The 16061-nt window shown below is 40.8% G+C and overlaps 2 protein-coding genes across 6 annotated transcripts in view; one reads left to right on the forward strand and one right to left on the reverse strand.

Annotated features, from left to right (window-relative positions):
- On the reverse strand, positions 1 to 14982 carry vps37c (VPS37C subunit of ESCRT-I). Of its 5 annotated transcripts, none has more exons than XM_086033915.1 (5): positions 14896 to 14982; positions 12109 to 12218; positions 6585 to 6756; positions 6307 to 6389; positions 1 to 1493 (listed from the first exon to the last, which is right to left on the reverse strand). In XM_086033915.1, the coding sequence occupies exons 2-5, from the start codon at positions 12199 to 12201 to the stop codon at positions 765 to 767; spliced, it is 1077 nt and encodes a 358-aa protein (XP_085890041.1). In that variant the 5' UTR covers positions 12202 to 12218; positions 14896 to 14982; the 3' UTR covers positions 1 to 764. The 5 variants fall into 5 exon arrangements, with proteins under 5 accessions (XP_085890041.1, XP_085890040.1, XP_085890039.1 ...); XM_086033914.1 differs by lacking the exon at positions 14896 to 14982 and adding an exon at positions 12864 to 12959; XM_086033913.1 differs by lacking the exon at positions 14896 to 14982 and adding an exon at positions 12741 to 12943.
- Positions 14426 to 16061, forward strand: part of ddt (D-dopachrome tautomerase) — a 15533-nt gene continuing 13897 nt past the window's right edge. Inside the window, exon 1 of the mRNA XM_086033917.1 lies at positions 14426 to 14616. Coding sequence (XP_085890043.1) covers positions 14509 to 14616 — 108 coding nt within the window. The 5' untranslated portion in view covers positions 14426 to 14508. The remainder of the gene's footprint in view (positions 14617 to 16061) is intronic.

Raw genomic sequence — 16061 nt, forward strand, 5'->3', positions numbered from 1 at the left:
TTTAAAATAAATATTTTTTATTCACAATAAATAGTCGGAGATCTTAATGCGCCGGGGTGTCATGACAGGTACGGACCTGACATGACATTTGACTAAAAATTGAGCGTCCGTTATTCATCATTCGTCTGCAGCGTGGGTACTCTTCCCTCGTCCGTCATTCGCCTTTTTTCCGGGGGCGGGGGATAATATACCCATCTTTATGCCGGTCCGTCTTTAATTTTAAACGGCCGGCCATCGGCGACTCCGACTACATTTTCACTCGCACTGAACCACCTCTGAGATAGTTCTGAAAAGCGGTTCCATTAGGCCCGCTCGGCCCTGAAAAAGTCTAATGTGGAAAAACAAACATCAGGGGCCAAGCGAGGCCGTCTCAGTGTGGAGCGGGGCTAATGGGAACATATCTTCAGATGCCAAGTCCCCAGTCAAGTCAAGTCAAGTCATTCCTAATGATTTTGGCAAGCAAGTCGCAAATCCAAAAAATAGCATCTTGAGTACGACTCGGGTCAAGTCATATGACTCAAGTCCCCCATTTCTGCATAAAGGACCACAAACAACCTGAGACTAGAGTTGGGGTCATGGGAATAAAGAAAACTCACCTAAAGACAGAATAATGATCTATAATCTGAAAGTTAAAGAAAAGGTCACACAGTAGATGACAGAAAGACAAGAGGGGGAAGCAATGAGGCTGAAAGCTTGGCAGGAAAGGGTGGATAAAGTGAGTGAAATTAAGAGGCCTCTTAAAAAAAAAATTGGAGTAGACACTTTTAAGAATATGGCTGCGGTACTCCATTTCCAGGTCTGCAAATTGGTCTTTCAGTTTGTGATTGAGAATTGGAGGAAGCAGATCTGGACGGATAATTATAACCACCATCACTATATGAAGCTGGGTATATTGCGGTATTGCTCTGGGGATGGCTCCGTGTGTACTGGCCGAAAGCTGATCCTGGGTTTGGGGCACAGAAAGATGACTGAGTTGGATAAGGGCATGGGGCTGAAGCAATAGGACCGAATGCTGGCCTGGGGCCAGTGACGCTCCCTGCCGGAGCAAAAGGTAAGCCCGCATATGACAGTATCTGCGATGAGGCAATGACTGGGCTCGTGTCTGTTGCCAATAACGCAACTGGTGGGGCAGTGCAGGAAGGAGAAGAAGGACATTGGAGGTAGGGGACGCCACTGGAAGCGCCTGCAGATGAAGAAAGATGTTGGGAAGCATTATAGTAGCTGGAGGTGTGGCATTTGTTGTTTGCTTGTAGCTGCTGATTTTCTGCTGTTGCGATTTGTGGATTCCACTGATTAACGTGAGGGTCTTGGCTAATGCCTGGTGATGATGATGATGATATAGCTGTGGGCTTATCCTCTCTTTTCTGTCCCATGCCCTCCTGGAATTTCTCTATTCGCACACGTCTTTTGTGAGCAAGGGAACGTAGAACCAGGAAGCGGTCAAGGAATGACTCCAATGGCACAGAGCCCTCCAGAAATACATCAGCTAGAACCTGTAGACAGACCAGTGACATGCAGTGAGGTTCATGACTGGTGAGGCACTCACTCGTCTGGAGTTGGATATAAAAATATGAAACCAAAATAGAAGATCAGCCTATTTTTCAATTTTGGTCTGAATTGAAACACTTGTTTTTAAAGCTTTTGATTATGTTTCAATCAATTCCAGACTCTTCAACAATAGCAAGACAAAATAAATATTATTTCATATATGATCAAATCAGTGTTTCACCCCTGTATTTTCTTTTATTAAACAAAAACTGCACTATAAACTACAGGTGTATGATCAAAAATAAACTCCAGTATAACAAACATGGTCCAAATACTGTTGAAAAAAAAATAATGTAAATACTGTAACACCAATGCAAGACAGTACTGTACTTAACTACAGTAACCTGTACTGTATTTTAATGTTGATTTTGATCAGACTCAGGAAAAAATGAGTATTTTGAGTTGTTGTGTTGGTTTCATTCTTTGCTGTATGAAAATGTTTGTCTGCGTATCATACAGTTTTATTGCTAAGTGCAAGTAACTGTCCCGTTGATCATCACTGATGTCTGGTGATTCTTGTGCATACAAAAGCATTTTTGATGCCATCTCCATAGCTTCCTTGCTGGACGGTGGCTTTACATCAGGAGTTGAATTGGGCACATCATCATCTTCGTCAGACTCGAACACACTGGTGTTTTGCTCAAGGGTTTCATAGATATCTTCTAACTTCACCTCCCCTCCCCTCCCCCACCACACAAGACGGCATTGCTCGGCTAATTTCGTGCAACAAACTTTTGAAGCCTGCCCCGAGACGCTTCGAAGTCCACAATGCCCATAGAAAGTGCTATCGAGCTAGCCTTCTATCTAATTAGTAGTCCAGTTAGCGGGAAGTTTTTAGCATTTACACCACTGTACTTCGTCCGTCGAGCCGCAAGTAATTTCCTCCGAGCAGGCAAACTGCCGGAATCGATTCATTGTTTTTAAAAGTCTCGTAGATTTGAGTTTTTCCGACTCCAAGTGTCTCCTGGATGTTTTTTACTTTGTGTCCAGCTTCGCTTAAATCGGATGCATTTCACTCTCTCTTCCACGGTCATTACCGTTCTTCTTCGTTTGGACGCCATGAGCTACAGACGAAAATGTAAATGAATACATTTGAAATCTTTTGCAATTTCAGTAAAACGCATGCCAAAGAAGTAACTTACATGTCGCCGTTTTGGATCCGATGATGGCGGAACGGTCAAAGTTTTTCCGTAGTATCGAGTGGGAACTGCTATGATTTGCGCTACTGCGGGCTTCGCTATGGGTTTCGGGTTCCGGATACAGTACCGGAACTCCGTTGTAAGGAATCGATCGTTAATGTAACATAGTAGTAGAAAATTTAATGCATACGTTTTTTTTTCCGAATGAGCGAATTTCCACTTGACAGAGGTCCGTAGGTGGGAATACTTACTGTATTATACAGACTGTTAAATGTCAGCATGTGCACTACATGCGTGATAAAACATACTGTCTATTGGCAATACAAAGAGGGACAGCAATGGGCATGCGCCAACTGCATAAAGATCCATGCTTGCCTGATTGCTTGTCGCCGTCTGCCTCCTAAGAGTTGACACGAGTTTAGCGTAGCTAAATGTCCGAAATATCGCCAGTTGGGTTCGTGTGCGCATTCATGCTCTTGTCGGCTTCAGCCTGTATAAGTGGAGAAGCGATCACCACAGTATTTTTGATTTTGTGGAGGTGATCATGATGAGCTCACCTTTGACGTCAATAAATCCAAATTATTGTGCAGAACACTTTTATACTTTCACAGGTTAAAGTGGACAAGAGTAGTAGTGTGCATTTGCATTTTGGTGGCGATCGGTCGCCGTTTTAGACAACAGAACTGACAAAGCTAGCAATATTACCACACTTGCCTCCCTCCCGTGACATAGACCGCTGAGAACGAAAAAATAACAAGCCGAGCTCCAAAAGGAGGTGGGCCAATTTGTCGTAAATCTAATCACAAAAAAAGCCTTTAAATCACTTCAGAGTTTTTTGGGAAGGAGGGGGGCATTTAAGTACTGATGTCATTTTTACATGCAAACCTATTATCTAAGTACCAATGTTAAGCCAAGTGTCCCTTTAATGTGTGTGTGGTCCCTTGAGGCACTTCCTTTAACAGGCACCCTTCCTTTTACATCTATGTATTTGGAAGAAAATTCAGCATTTTATGAATGATCAAGTCATGGACATTATTGGACTGAAAAATGTATGGTACCAACGGTTATACAGTATATACACTGTGCTAAATAAAACTAAATTAACACTTGTATTGGTTTTTATTCATCCTTAATGCAAAACGTTTTGTTTTGCTTCCCTAATATGCATAAATTAATCACCTCACTTGGAACTTTAACGACTAGGGGGAATATGATTTTTTTAGCAATCTAAATTAGTACTTCATAACGAGTTGGTATGTTATGTCTTTTATTGTTAGGTCTTGCCATTAAGGGTTTGTGGAAAACAGGACATGTGTTAACTTGGCGTACTGAGAGTAAATGCAGCAAATCTAGTATATAAATATCAATTAAATATAATTTATAAAATGTCCCAAGATGATTTGCTTTATTGTTGAGGTAGTTGCCAAAGAGTAGCGATATTGCATTTGTGTTGGAGTTCAACTGTGTATGGGTAAAGGAAGTGACGAGTCACTGCGGCTTTTTAAGAACGTGCTACACACCGTCCGTGGCAGTTTGTAACACACCGGCACTTGATTCTATTAGCACCCTTGGTCGGCGGAATAAGGTAAACCTCAGAGCAAATTCCTTACGGATGTATGTATGTATGTTTATTTGTTTAGTAATGGATGTTTATTTTTGTTGCTTTACAGTATTGTTTGTAATTATGTGATATAGCATATATGTAGAGACTTTTAATCTCCTTCAATATTCATATATTGTGAATTTAGACAGGCTGTGCGGGTTGCTAAGGGTAACGCTAACTCGAGAGCCATGACACCACTACCCACAATTCTTCTGTTTACATTACGGATGACCCGGATTACCGGAGTGCGTTGCCAAGAAAGTAGTGGTGGGCGATATGGCAAAAATATCACGATTTTTTAAAATTAAAATCACGATCATGATTTTATCATGATTATTTTTTTACATCGTTTTTATTAGACTAATTTGCACATTTTTGATCATTTTTCTCATGTTAAACATATAAAACATACTTAAAATGTATATAAAACCCTAAAAGAAAAAAAAGACATTTCAAGAAAGCTAAGCTTTCTGAACAGCTTTTAATTTGAATACAGTGATCCTTTGATTATCGCGGTTAATGGGGGGGCACAGAACCTACCGCGATAAGTGAAAAACTGTGAAGTAGCGTCGGACCCTATTTTCAACATATATATATTTTTTGTACAGGGATATATTGAGTATATAATATCAATAAGTGTATATATAAAACCCTATACGCATAAAAATGCATATGTTATCATTAGAACATTAAAGAATAGTTAGAAACATGTAAATACAATATTAATAATATAAATAACAGACATAAAATACTGTAAAGTCTAAATACAGTGCCTTTACTGTACAGTCATTCGCTCACTCTCATATGATTTGTGCAAGGTGCGTCTCCGCAAGTGATTAAACAGGTTTGTCGTGTTGCCATTTGAGGTCCGAACCAAGTCTTTGCAATCTTTGCAAATAACTGGTTTGCGATTTCTCCTCCGAGGAAAAGCCAAACCAAATTGACACTGTGGATATGGAGTTTCTTTTCGGGACCAACTCTGCTTCGTGGTGACTTTCTGCTATAGCTTCCGGCTATACAAACAATTGGGGAGGTGGGGAGTGTCACGTACGGTGCACTGTGCGTGCTGTGATTGGTTGGTTGGGTATGCGTCAGCGACTTTGAGCCGCCATAGAGCTAAACTGTATAGAATGTGCCCTGTAGACGATCTTTCGGCTTTATGAGATTGTCAACACGTTAAAGTCTTTAACGATCTAATATCGTCATATCGCCCACCCCTACAAGAAAGCATGCAGGCATGACAACAAGGACGTCAGTGAACTCTGGACCAACCAGACATCTTTATACTTTCACTTTTGATGCATTGTATAAAGGCTGGGTCTAGAAATAGAATCGTGTCGTTCCGGTCTACACCATCTCTGCTAAGGCTAAGATAGGCGTAGTGGGTGACCCAGAGCTCTGAAGTATGTATAGACTCCTCTGTCAGGAATAAATTGGTTGGCTTTAATATATATATATTATATATATATATATATAATCTCAAGGTTCCACACGTCTTTGTTTCTGAGAAAGGACTACGATTACAACGACGTGTTAAAGCGGGGAGGCTGGAGCTGGGATCGTACCCACGACCTCTGCACTGTGAGGCGGACGTTCTAACCAGTCCTCTCTTAAAGGGACGGCAGCGGCATGGTGGTCGACTGGTTAGACTGGTTAGAACGTCCGCCTCACCGTCCCTTTAAGAGAGGACTGGTTAGAACGTCCGCCTCACAGTGCAGAGGTCGTACCTTCTCCGGGTACTCCGGTTTCCTCCCACATTCCAAAAACATGCATGGTAAGTTGATTGGACACTCTAAATTGCCCCTAGGTGTGATTGTGAGTGCGGTTGTTTGTTTGTCTGTGTGCCCTGCGATTAGCTGGCAACCAATTCAGGGTGTCCCCGCCTACTGCCCGAAGACAGCTGGGATGGGCGTGCTGTACTGATTTAAAATACAAGTAAATTGAGTTCCAAGTTTGGCCACTGAATTGAAACTCACATGTCAGGTAACCAATGTAAATGAATAGTTTAGTACTGACCTCTGACTCAGCTTCAGCTTTTTTGCCCTCTGTCTGTAGTCTGGAGAAGAATGCTTCTGGAGACACCTGGTCAACTATCCTATCTGTGCAGGAGATCAAGGAAAACAATTATGAGAAATGAATGAATCATAACATAACAATTAAATGATCATATTCAAACGCGGGAGTAAATCTGTCCGCTCAGGTTCTTCCGCATGTTTCAGAAACCAGAATTTTGACCTTAACCCGAATATTGATTGCATGCAAACATAGTCACTCTGTCCTTTACTTGAGCATACCTATAATGGCGTAGTGTTCTTTGTAAGTTTCTCTGATAGCCTCGAGCTGTGTATATCTCTCCACCAGAACCTCTCTTCTTGACTCCAGGTGTGGCCTCATGGCCAGGTTTTTCTCCGCAAGACTGCGATTGGATGCCAAAGCCATCTCCCTCTCCAACTGGATGTTCTGGATCTTTGCAGTGGGATTTCAGAAAACTCAATTTGAGCGCAATTTGCTTCTATTAGATACAAAGCAATGCTGTAGTAAAATGATAAACGCGAACAGACTAACTATAAATTACACTGAAAGAAAACCTATCTTGATATGCAATGGCACCACCAGGGGCTAGGGGTGGCCACGGCCCACCCTATAAATGTACTGGCCATCCCAACTGACCCATCCCGCCAGTATAGATTGTAGTAGCGTCAGTTATGCATTTCATCCCAAATGCACAGCCAGCCAAAGGCTTAGAATGACCAAATGGAATGAAAATGATCCATGTAAACACCTCAATCGGAATAAAAAGGCTGAATCCGAATGGAATTCGTTAATAAAAGTGTTAAAAGCATTGCGACTACTGTGCTAAACTGATGAATGAACTCAATCTTGATAAATCATGTGTTCGTATCAATCTATGCGTAACACGGTTGATCTGATTAACGGAGTGGGGCATTAAATGGCGGATTGGAAAAGACCACATCACAGGTAAACAGGTGACTAGAGATCTTTATTCGTAGTGATTGCAGTCAGAATGACAAAAAGTGTCCATGTAAACCCGGTTAATGTGTGTCAGTCTTCTCTCTTAAAGGGACGGGGGCCTGATGGCCAAGTTCATTTAATATATTTTTTGGTCAGAAAAATGAAAAGAGTTGCCATTTTCTATTTTATCCATTAATTTTGGATAATTAATCCAATCACGTTATTATCATTTATCCTGATAATGAGCACAATGTCCGCACCCCCGACCGTTCTATCCTTGTTCGGCCGGAGTCACGCGAGGAACCGATTTCAAACCCTCCATTGGAAATCATTGTAATTTTATTGCTTACAATGTCCAAAAATGGCCATCAATATTTATGTGGACATCTCTACTAATGCCCACTTCAACATATCAAAAGGATTCACCTCTCCGTGGGTGATTTATATGAGAATATAAATATGCATGTATATGTGTGTGTGTGTGTGTGTGTGTGTGTGTATATGTGTGTGTGTGTGTGTATATATATATATATATATATATATATATATATATATATATATATATATATATATATATATATATATATATATATATATATATATATATATATATACACATACACATATATATATATATATATACACATACACATATATATATATATATATATATATATATATACACATACACATATATATATATATATATATACACATATATATATACACATATACACACACACACACACACACACACACACACACACACACACACACACACACACACACACACACACAAGAAGAAGCTGTTAACTCAACAGAGCATGCCCGCGGGCCCGGCGGCTGTGCACTACGCTCGCGGGCCCGGCGGCCGTGCGCTACGCTCGTTGGCCAGGCGGCCGTGCGCTACGCTCGCTGGCCCGGCGGCCGTGCGCTAAGCGAGCGTCATAACTTTGCTCAAATAAATGACCACTCGACTCAGTACAACTCTTACAATTAAATTATATTATGCATGATAACCCTATTAAAAACCTGTGGATGGAGCCATGGTGTACAAGTAGAGGAGTTCTTGTCTTTGACATGTTAGCAGTAGTTAGCCTTATCCGACACCGGCATCGCACTCAAGGTAAAATCAAGCAAGTAAAATATGAATGGACTAAGGCAATAATGAGTCCGCTAAAAAGATAAAGTAGTCCTAAGACGGTTGGTCAACGATGATGTATGCACCGCAAGAGAGTATTCGTTTACTTACATTGGATGAACATTGAATGAAGGCTAATATATGTGTCAACAACTGCTTTGGCGTAGACCTAATGCAAATCAGCATTTACAATGCACTGATGGAGGACAAACTGCACATTACACTACATAACGATGTACAAAAAACAGTTAACTGTTATTTAAAGGTAAGGTTTAAAACAAAATCAATAATTATCAATATTGACTGATATGAAATACTTAGATTGTGACAGATTTCAAACATTTCTCAGCCCTTCTAAGCACATTATCTTTAAAATGGAGTTTATTTAATCTTTATATCGACCAGTTTATTTCACTCTTTCATAGTTACATTGACCTCTTATTAAACGTTAAGGATTATGTTAAAATGAAATAACCTACCAGTAAATGTATTTTTTCTTCGAGTCATTATTTTCAATAGTATAAAAAAAGAAAAAAATTCTATATATATCGATATCGACCGATATGAAACACTTATATCGTGATATACTTTTCAGTCATATCGCCCAGCCCTAATATATATATATATATATATATATATATATATATATATATATATATATATATATATATATACACACACATATATATATATACATACATATATACATATACATATATATATATACACACACACACACATATATATATACATACATATATATACATATACATATATATATACATATATATATATATATATATATATATATATATATGTCGGCTTACCTTTTCCCACTTAATTTTGATGTGACATTAAACAGACCTGTAGCAAATGATTAATGCATCCAGTAGTGCAGCTTATAAAATTATCAAATGTAAAGGAGCGACAAAAGCGGTAGTGTTTTGGCAAAAGTCAATCACATTTCCCATACGCGCCAGCCCGTAGTTTCGTGAAATCTTGCGCTCTCGCTCGCCTGCAAGTTGGACTGAAATGCATTTCTATTTCCAGAGGCTGTTTGAAAGATGAATAGTGATGAGGTAATGAATCAAATTTTGATTAAACAATACATTGGTTTTTTTTGTTTGTTTTGGGGCTTCTGTCATGACAACAGTAATAGCGCGTAGAATCAAATCGACTTCCTTCCTTGTACCGAAAGGAGGAAGTGAGTATGCCGTAAATAGGCTTGCAAAAAATATCGATACTTCGGTACTTACTCGATACTTAACATTTTGAACGGATACAAGATTAGCTTGCTGTGGCATCGATACTACCGATACCAAACCACTGACTTCGATAGCAACAAGCGCTGCCAACGTCTGCTCCTAATGGTCTGCTGATCCTGCACACACTGCGGAAACCTGCCCCGTGCACCCCTCCCCCCTTGCTCTGCCGAGTGCAGACTGCTCGCCGACGCCCTAGTTAGCCGCGCGGGAGAGCTACGAACGAAGTACGACCGATTAAAAAACAAAAAAAGTGTGCGCGCGGCTCCTGCCGCCAAAGCTGCGTCAAAATAGCACGGAAGCTCGCCCCCACCCGAGCTGCCGTGGTCCTCTCGGTCAGCCCCTCTGCTCGCTTTGTACCGGCTCGCAAGCACGGACCGCGGCGGCGGCGACTCTGGGCGTGTGCACGCCCGGCCGGTCCTTCCCATGGATCTCCACAGCGGCGCCGGCAGCTGGGACACCGCGGTGGCAGCATTCGCTCTTCGCGGGGTCGGTGATGCTGCCTGGGTCGGCCCGGCTGGCTCATTCGGCCAATGCCTAGCCATAGGACTGACGCGATGCAACTTATGACCCAAAATTCAGAATCAGCCAAGTACGTCTAATGGCAACATTGAGCCAACAAGTTCAACACTCAAATGCACATATCCAGCTAATATTTTGATTATAGCATACGCAGATGCCATTGGTGTTGCACAGTATGGTTATTTCTTTGCACTAGTTCAGACAATTTACAGATTAATAATTGTTTTTTGTGTGTTTTGTTCTTTGCACTACTTCTTCCTTTGTTTTGCACTACCCCAAGCCCAGACAACTTAATTTTGCACTACCTCTTTAAAAAACATTATATTAATGATAATTTAAGTTTTTGGCAATAAAAAAAACATCTACAGTAAAAAAATTATGTGCTTTAATTTGTTCCATGTGGTATCAAAATGGTATCGAGTATCGATACTGAACTGGGTATCGGTATCGAAGTTGAAATTCTAGTATCGTGACAAGGCTAGCCGTAAAGCAATTCAGGATATTTGTATTTTTTTTGTGTGCCAGGGTTGCTTCCATCTTCCTCAAAGTTGCTTACTGCCAGTAAAAACGATACAACCCCCCCCAAGGGAATGACAAAAGTCCCATTCAACTACTTGTAAATCAATGTTTCATCAAAAGAGTTGTGAAAAAACTTTAAGGTCATTTTCCTGCCCAGTGCTGCTTTAAAGGCCCTGATACACCAAAACAACGTTCACCAACAGTGACAGACGCTTACCCCCTGTGGCGCCCGGCCGGCTGTCGGCACGTCACGCTGGCAAAACACACAGCAACGACAGACAGCGACGCTGACCATTAAAGTACCTTCTGCGCATGCATAAAATGTAATACCCTTCCATAACATCGCCGGCGGTAGTCACCCTTTCTCATGGTTAGAAAACTACAACCGGAAAGCTGTTGGCCGGGGGCTGATTCTAACAATGTAAACAATGCTTTCGGCTCTATTCTTCGCTCACGATGAACTCCCACGCGAAGTAAACCATCACGTTCTTGACACGGTATTGTGAAATACTTACATTGTCAACCCTCGCTCTTGTACTTGTAAGAAGATTAAGGCAGCGGAGGCGTGCTCACTGTTTTTCCGCCTTTGTCCCTTCATGTTGTTGCTCCGCGCGCTGATTTGCTAGCTAACAGCCAATCAGAGTGACCAAATGTCACGGCTGGCGACAGCGATTCAACATACGTAAACGCCCCCAAGATGCTTACAGACGGGTTACGACACTACGACAGTGTCCACTACACTAATCAGACGGCGCTTAAAGACGCAACGTCGCTTAACGACCTCCGACGTCGGTTTAATGTATCAGGGCCTTAAGTCATCATTGTTAAAAGCAGAGCTGGGCGTTTCGCCTATGTGACAGTCTGTCTATTGGTCACTGAGGACGCCCATTTTGCTGACTGTTGACGAATTACGGGTAAAATTTTAAAATAGATTGACTAAGCATAGTCAGAAGCACTTTTAATTAATCCGTCATTCATCTGTAGTCTGTATTTTTCGCAGCAGGGCTTCGATGGCCGTGGCAAGCACGGCGAGGAACAATAGTGAGTTGGAGTTGCCTGGGGGACAGATCTGAGTGGTGGACCACGGCTGTGAACAGTTTCCAAGGTGCAGTGAATCACTCTTTTTGTTCAAATAATCGTCTATAGTCTATATTTGCGATGAGGCTTCAATGGCCGCGGAGAGGCTGTTTGTGTTTAGAGAAACACGAGACGGGAGTGTGCGTTAAGCATGCCTGTATTTCCTCGTCCTGACTTCACGTCGGTCATAGTTTTCTGACATTAGTCGAGATTAAGCTTTTATACATGAAGAGTTTTAGACGGTCCCGACGAAACTACTTTATGCACAAAAATGTTTGACTGTGTGTTGAATGCGTGACTTCTGAGATGCATCTTAGCTCTCACCTCGTCAGAGTCGTGGGCCATAGACGCCACCTTTTCCGGGTGATCCAGAAGTTCCAGGAGCTCCAATTGGCTTAGGTCAAGAATCTTCTCCATTTGATTTGTCAGGATTACTAGTCATCGTACAAGAACCAGAAAGGAATTACCACTATGTCTGGAAGTGGCTGCTCACATTTTTTGCATCACTGCTCAGTTTAATATGCCTTGACAATAGGTCGAAAATGTCCATTCAAACCAGGTCTCAATACAGCATATAGACTATATATTTTGAACAGTTTAGTCATAGGTAGTCAAGGATGGTAAATAAAGTTGGTACAAGTACTTACACGATGCTAGCGAACCAAATCCCCCCTTATATTGACTGGGAGTGACATCCAAACACCAGAGATTCACTAGGGCAAGTTAACGTCAACGTCCACCGGGACGCCGTTCTGTTCTAACTGAAATAAGTGCTATCCACGTTCCTTAAAAGACTTATTTCTTATTAATCAAGAGATGTCCAATCTCACTTGTCGGTTTTACCAGTAAAATTACAACAGTTGGAATAATAGCAACGTCAATGAATACGACCATCAACTTCGAAGGAAGCCAAGGGTTTGATAACGAAGCACACGATAACGCCGCTTGTTTCTCACAATCAATTTGAAGCTCCCGAGTGTCCGTATACAACAGAATTCGATCAGAGGAAGCCTGACTCCCGGAGATTCTGTAAATGTCATGCTATTTGATTAAAAAGTAAAGTTTCGCTTTGCACCTACGGAAACGGCCGCCATATTAAGAAGAATCCATTTAGTGTGTAGAACGGGTGAGTTCGAAAAACTGAAGAAACAGAAATGGGAACAAATGACAAGAACTAATTCCTATTTACATGTTTTTGTAACATTTTGTAGTCACACACTTGGTTATTGTTACAAGGTTTCCTTTTGCCTTTGTAATCCTTCAACGAAAGGATAATGGATAAAAAAAGAGGTACGGTCCCGTGCCTCTTTTTTTAAATCGTATAACTTTATTTAAAAACTGAGTTTTCCCTGACAAACACAGGCAGGGGCCAACTACAGAGCAACTAGGAATCAATACTGCTAATATTATATATATATATATATATATATATATATATATATATATATATATATATATATATATATATATATATATATATATATATATATATATATATATATATATATATATATATATATATATATATATATATGTGTGTGTGTGTGTGTGTGTGTGTGTGTGTGTGTATATGTACTGTTTTGTCTGACTTCATGTATTGTTGTCCATCACCCAGACAAAGGTCACTGACGTCAGCACAATCCGTTTTAGCTAACAGGAAATGTACTGTACTTATATGCATCAATGTTGGTCAAGAAATTGCAAAGTAGGGGACAATTTAGGGGCACACACTGTAAAGCAAGTACCAAAGTAAAATCGCTGGACTTGGGTGTAAAAACATCACTTATGTATACTGGTCAGTCCGCACTTGCTCTCTTTGCTGATGCAAGGTTAAAGGCTTTTTATCTCCTAGAAACACTAAGTGATGAATTTGGAGGCACAAGAGTTCTGCCCGATCCCAGCGATATTCACATTTCCACTCATTTTCACTATATTACTGATAAAAGCCTCAAGTTTCCAGAAGCTGTTGGATAGCAGTACGTGCAGCAAAGAATAATCAACAATAATAATGAAAACAAACATCATTTTCACAGGTTGCACATGCATGAGTAGAGGATTTTTTTTACTTGCACTGTCACAAATTGTAAGGGCAAATGCCGCCATTTAGATGCAGTCCAAATGGTCACAAACATCTAGAAAAAAAAACACAAGTGTACAGACATTTATGTGGTTCATATATCTATTGTGTTCAATTAGCCTTGCCAGACCAGTTGAATTCTGTTGAGCATAATAAAATATATATAAAATCTAACAATCTAACATTACAGTCTACAATAAAAAGAGACAATTAAAAGTCCAAGGTTATTTGACAGACTCCCGTTGGCCTACATTAAGAAGTTAACGCAAGCTATTTATTCCTTCCTTCAACTTATTCATTGCTGTAACCTAAAACCATATACACCTTTAAATATACATTTATATTTAACTATATTTTGCTATCAAAGAAACGACCAAACTGGAATTTTTGACGTGAATCTTGATTTTGAAAACTAAAAGCTGCCGAAAGACACTTCTGGTCAACGGGCTTCGGGTCATCGAGGTCCCCATTCGAAGTACCCACAAAGCAGAGCTTTTCCACATCCAATATGGCGGTGATGTCGACGTATGAGACAGCACTCAACGAGAATCCCATGTTACATAGACTTATGAGTTGCCCCTCCGTTAGGAAGGCGAGTATTGAACCGGACAGGACGTCGAATCCATTGATTCCAGCACACCGAAAAAATGCCATTTGTCGACTTGCAGAGCAATTTACCAGCAAGCTCATTCTCCGACGAGTTTCTGAAAAAGCTGTGCTCATTCGCTGCGATTGTTTTGGGGAAGCCAGTTGAAGTGAGTAATTTTACAATTCAGCATCGCATGAAAAAAAAACAGATTGCTTCTACATTATACATTTTCAAATTTAATCTCTGCACCTATTCAGCGCCCCTACTGTCAACAATCAAAATTGTCTTACTCAAAGGAAAACAATAGAGATTTCCAGGATTTTTGACGAAAGATATGTGTTATAAGGTATACTCGTGTCAAAAGTTCTGGGCACATTTTCAAACGAAGCTTCGCGGATTGGCACGTCGCGTTAGTCGAACTAAATGTTAATATTGTCAGACATACTGTATTAGAAAATGGAGTTTAGCCATGATGCCATTATTTAAGGTGACTGAACTCCCGGTGTTACGGTTCAACTTGGCTCCCGATTCCTTCTTCTTCTTCTTCTAATGGGATTTTTTTTGGCTTTTGGCAAGAAACTTACAGGCGCATTACCGCCACCTACTGGTAAGGAGTGTGAACCAGGTATGCCCCTAAACTAATACCCTAGGAGAGTGAAAATATTAAAGGCACACTTGAATGATCTTAACATTGGCACTTATATAATAGGTTTGCATGTAAAAACGACATTAGTACTAAAATGCCCTCCTCAAAAGACTCCGTAGTGATTTATTGTCTTTTTTGGTGATTAGATTTACGACAAATTTCCACGCCCCAAAAAGGGGCGTGGCTTATGTAATGTTTTCGGTCTCAGCGGTCTACGTCACGCGAGGAAGGCATGCTTGGTAATGCTCGCTTTGTCAGTTCTGTTGTCTAAAATGGTGACCGATCGCCACCAAAATGCAAATGCACATTACTACTCTTGTCCACTTCAAACTGTGACAGTATAAAAGTGTTCTGCACAATAGTTTGGATTTATTGACATAAAACGTGATCTCATCATGATCACCTCCACAAAATCAAAAATACCGTGGCGATTGCTCCTCCACTTTCACAAGGTGAAGCGGACAAGAGCATGAATGCGCACACGAACCCCGACTGGTTATATTTCCGCCATTTAGCGAAGCTAAACCCGTGTCTCTGGAGGGAGAGAGACAACGGCTTGCAGCAGCAGCAGGCAGATTGGTGCCCCCCGCTTCCCTCCCTGGTTTAAGGTAGGATTGGGACAGCGGAAGTTTAGCAACAACTAGCTTCAGGCTGTTAAAACAAAATGCGTTAGCACAACAACATTAGCTCCTGACTGTCTGCCCAGCGTGTGGAGGTGAAGATGAGCCTGTGTCTTCATGTCGCCTCGCAAGCAGTCTCTGCTTTTTGCTTATTCCTTTTACCCAATTCTCTTCGGATTTCCGGGATATACACGGCCACTCCTACTCTATCTTGTTTGTCCTTAGAAGCATCAGTATATATTTTTAGATAATTAGCATAACTGGATATATAATTATTCATTCTACCTGCATCACAATACCCCTCCCCATTTTCCAATCTCCTATTTAATAATGTTAAGTCCACTC

This window comes from Filicampus tigris, chromosome 6, assembly GCF_054856515.1.
Source record: "Filicampus tigris isolate MCC_2025a chromosome 6, RoL_Ftig_1.0, whole genome shotgun sequence".
Lineage (NCBI taxonomy): Eukaryota > Metazoa > Chordata > Actinopteri > Syngnathiformes > Syngnathidae > Filicampus > Filicampus tigris.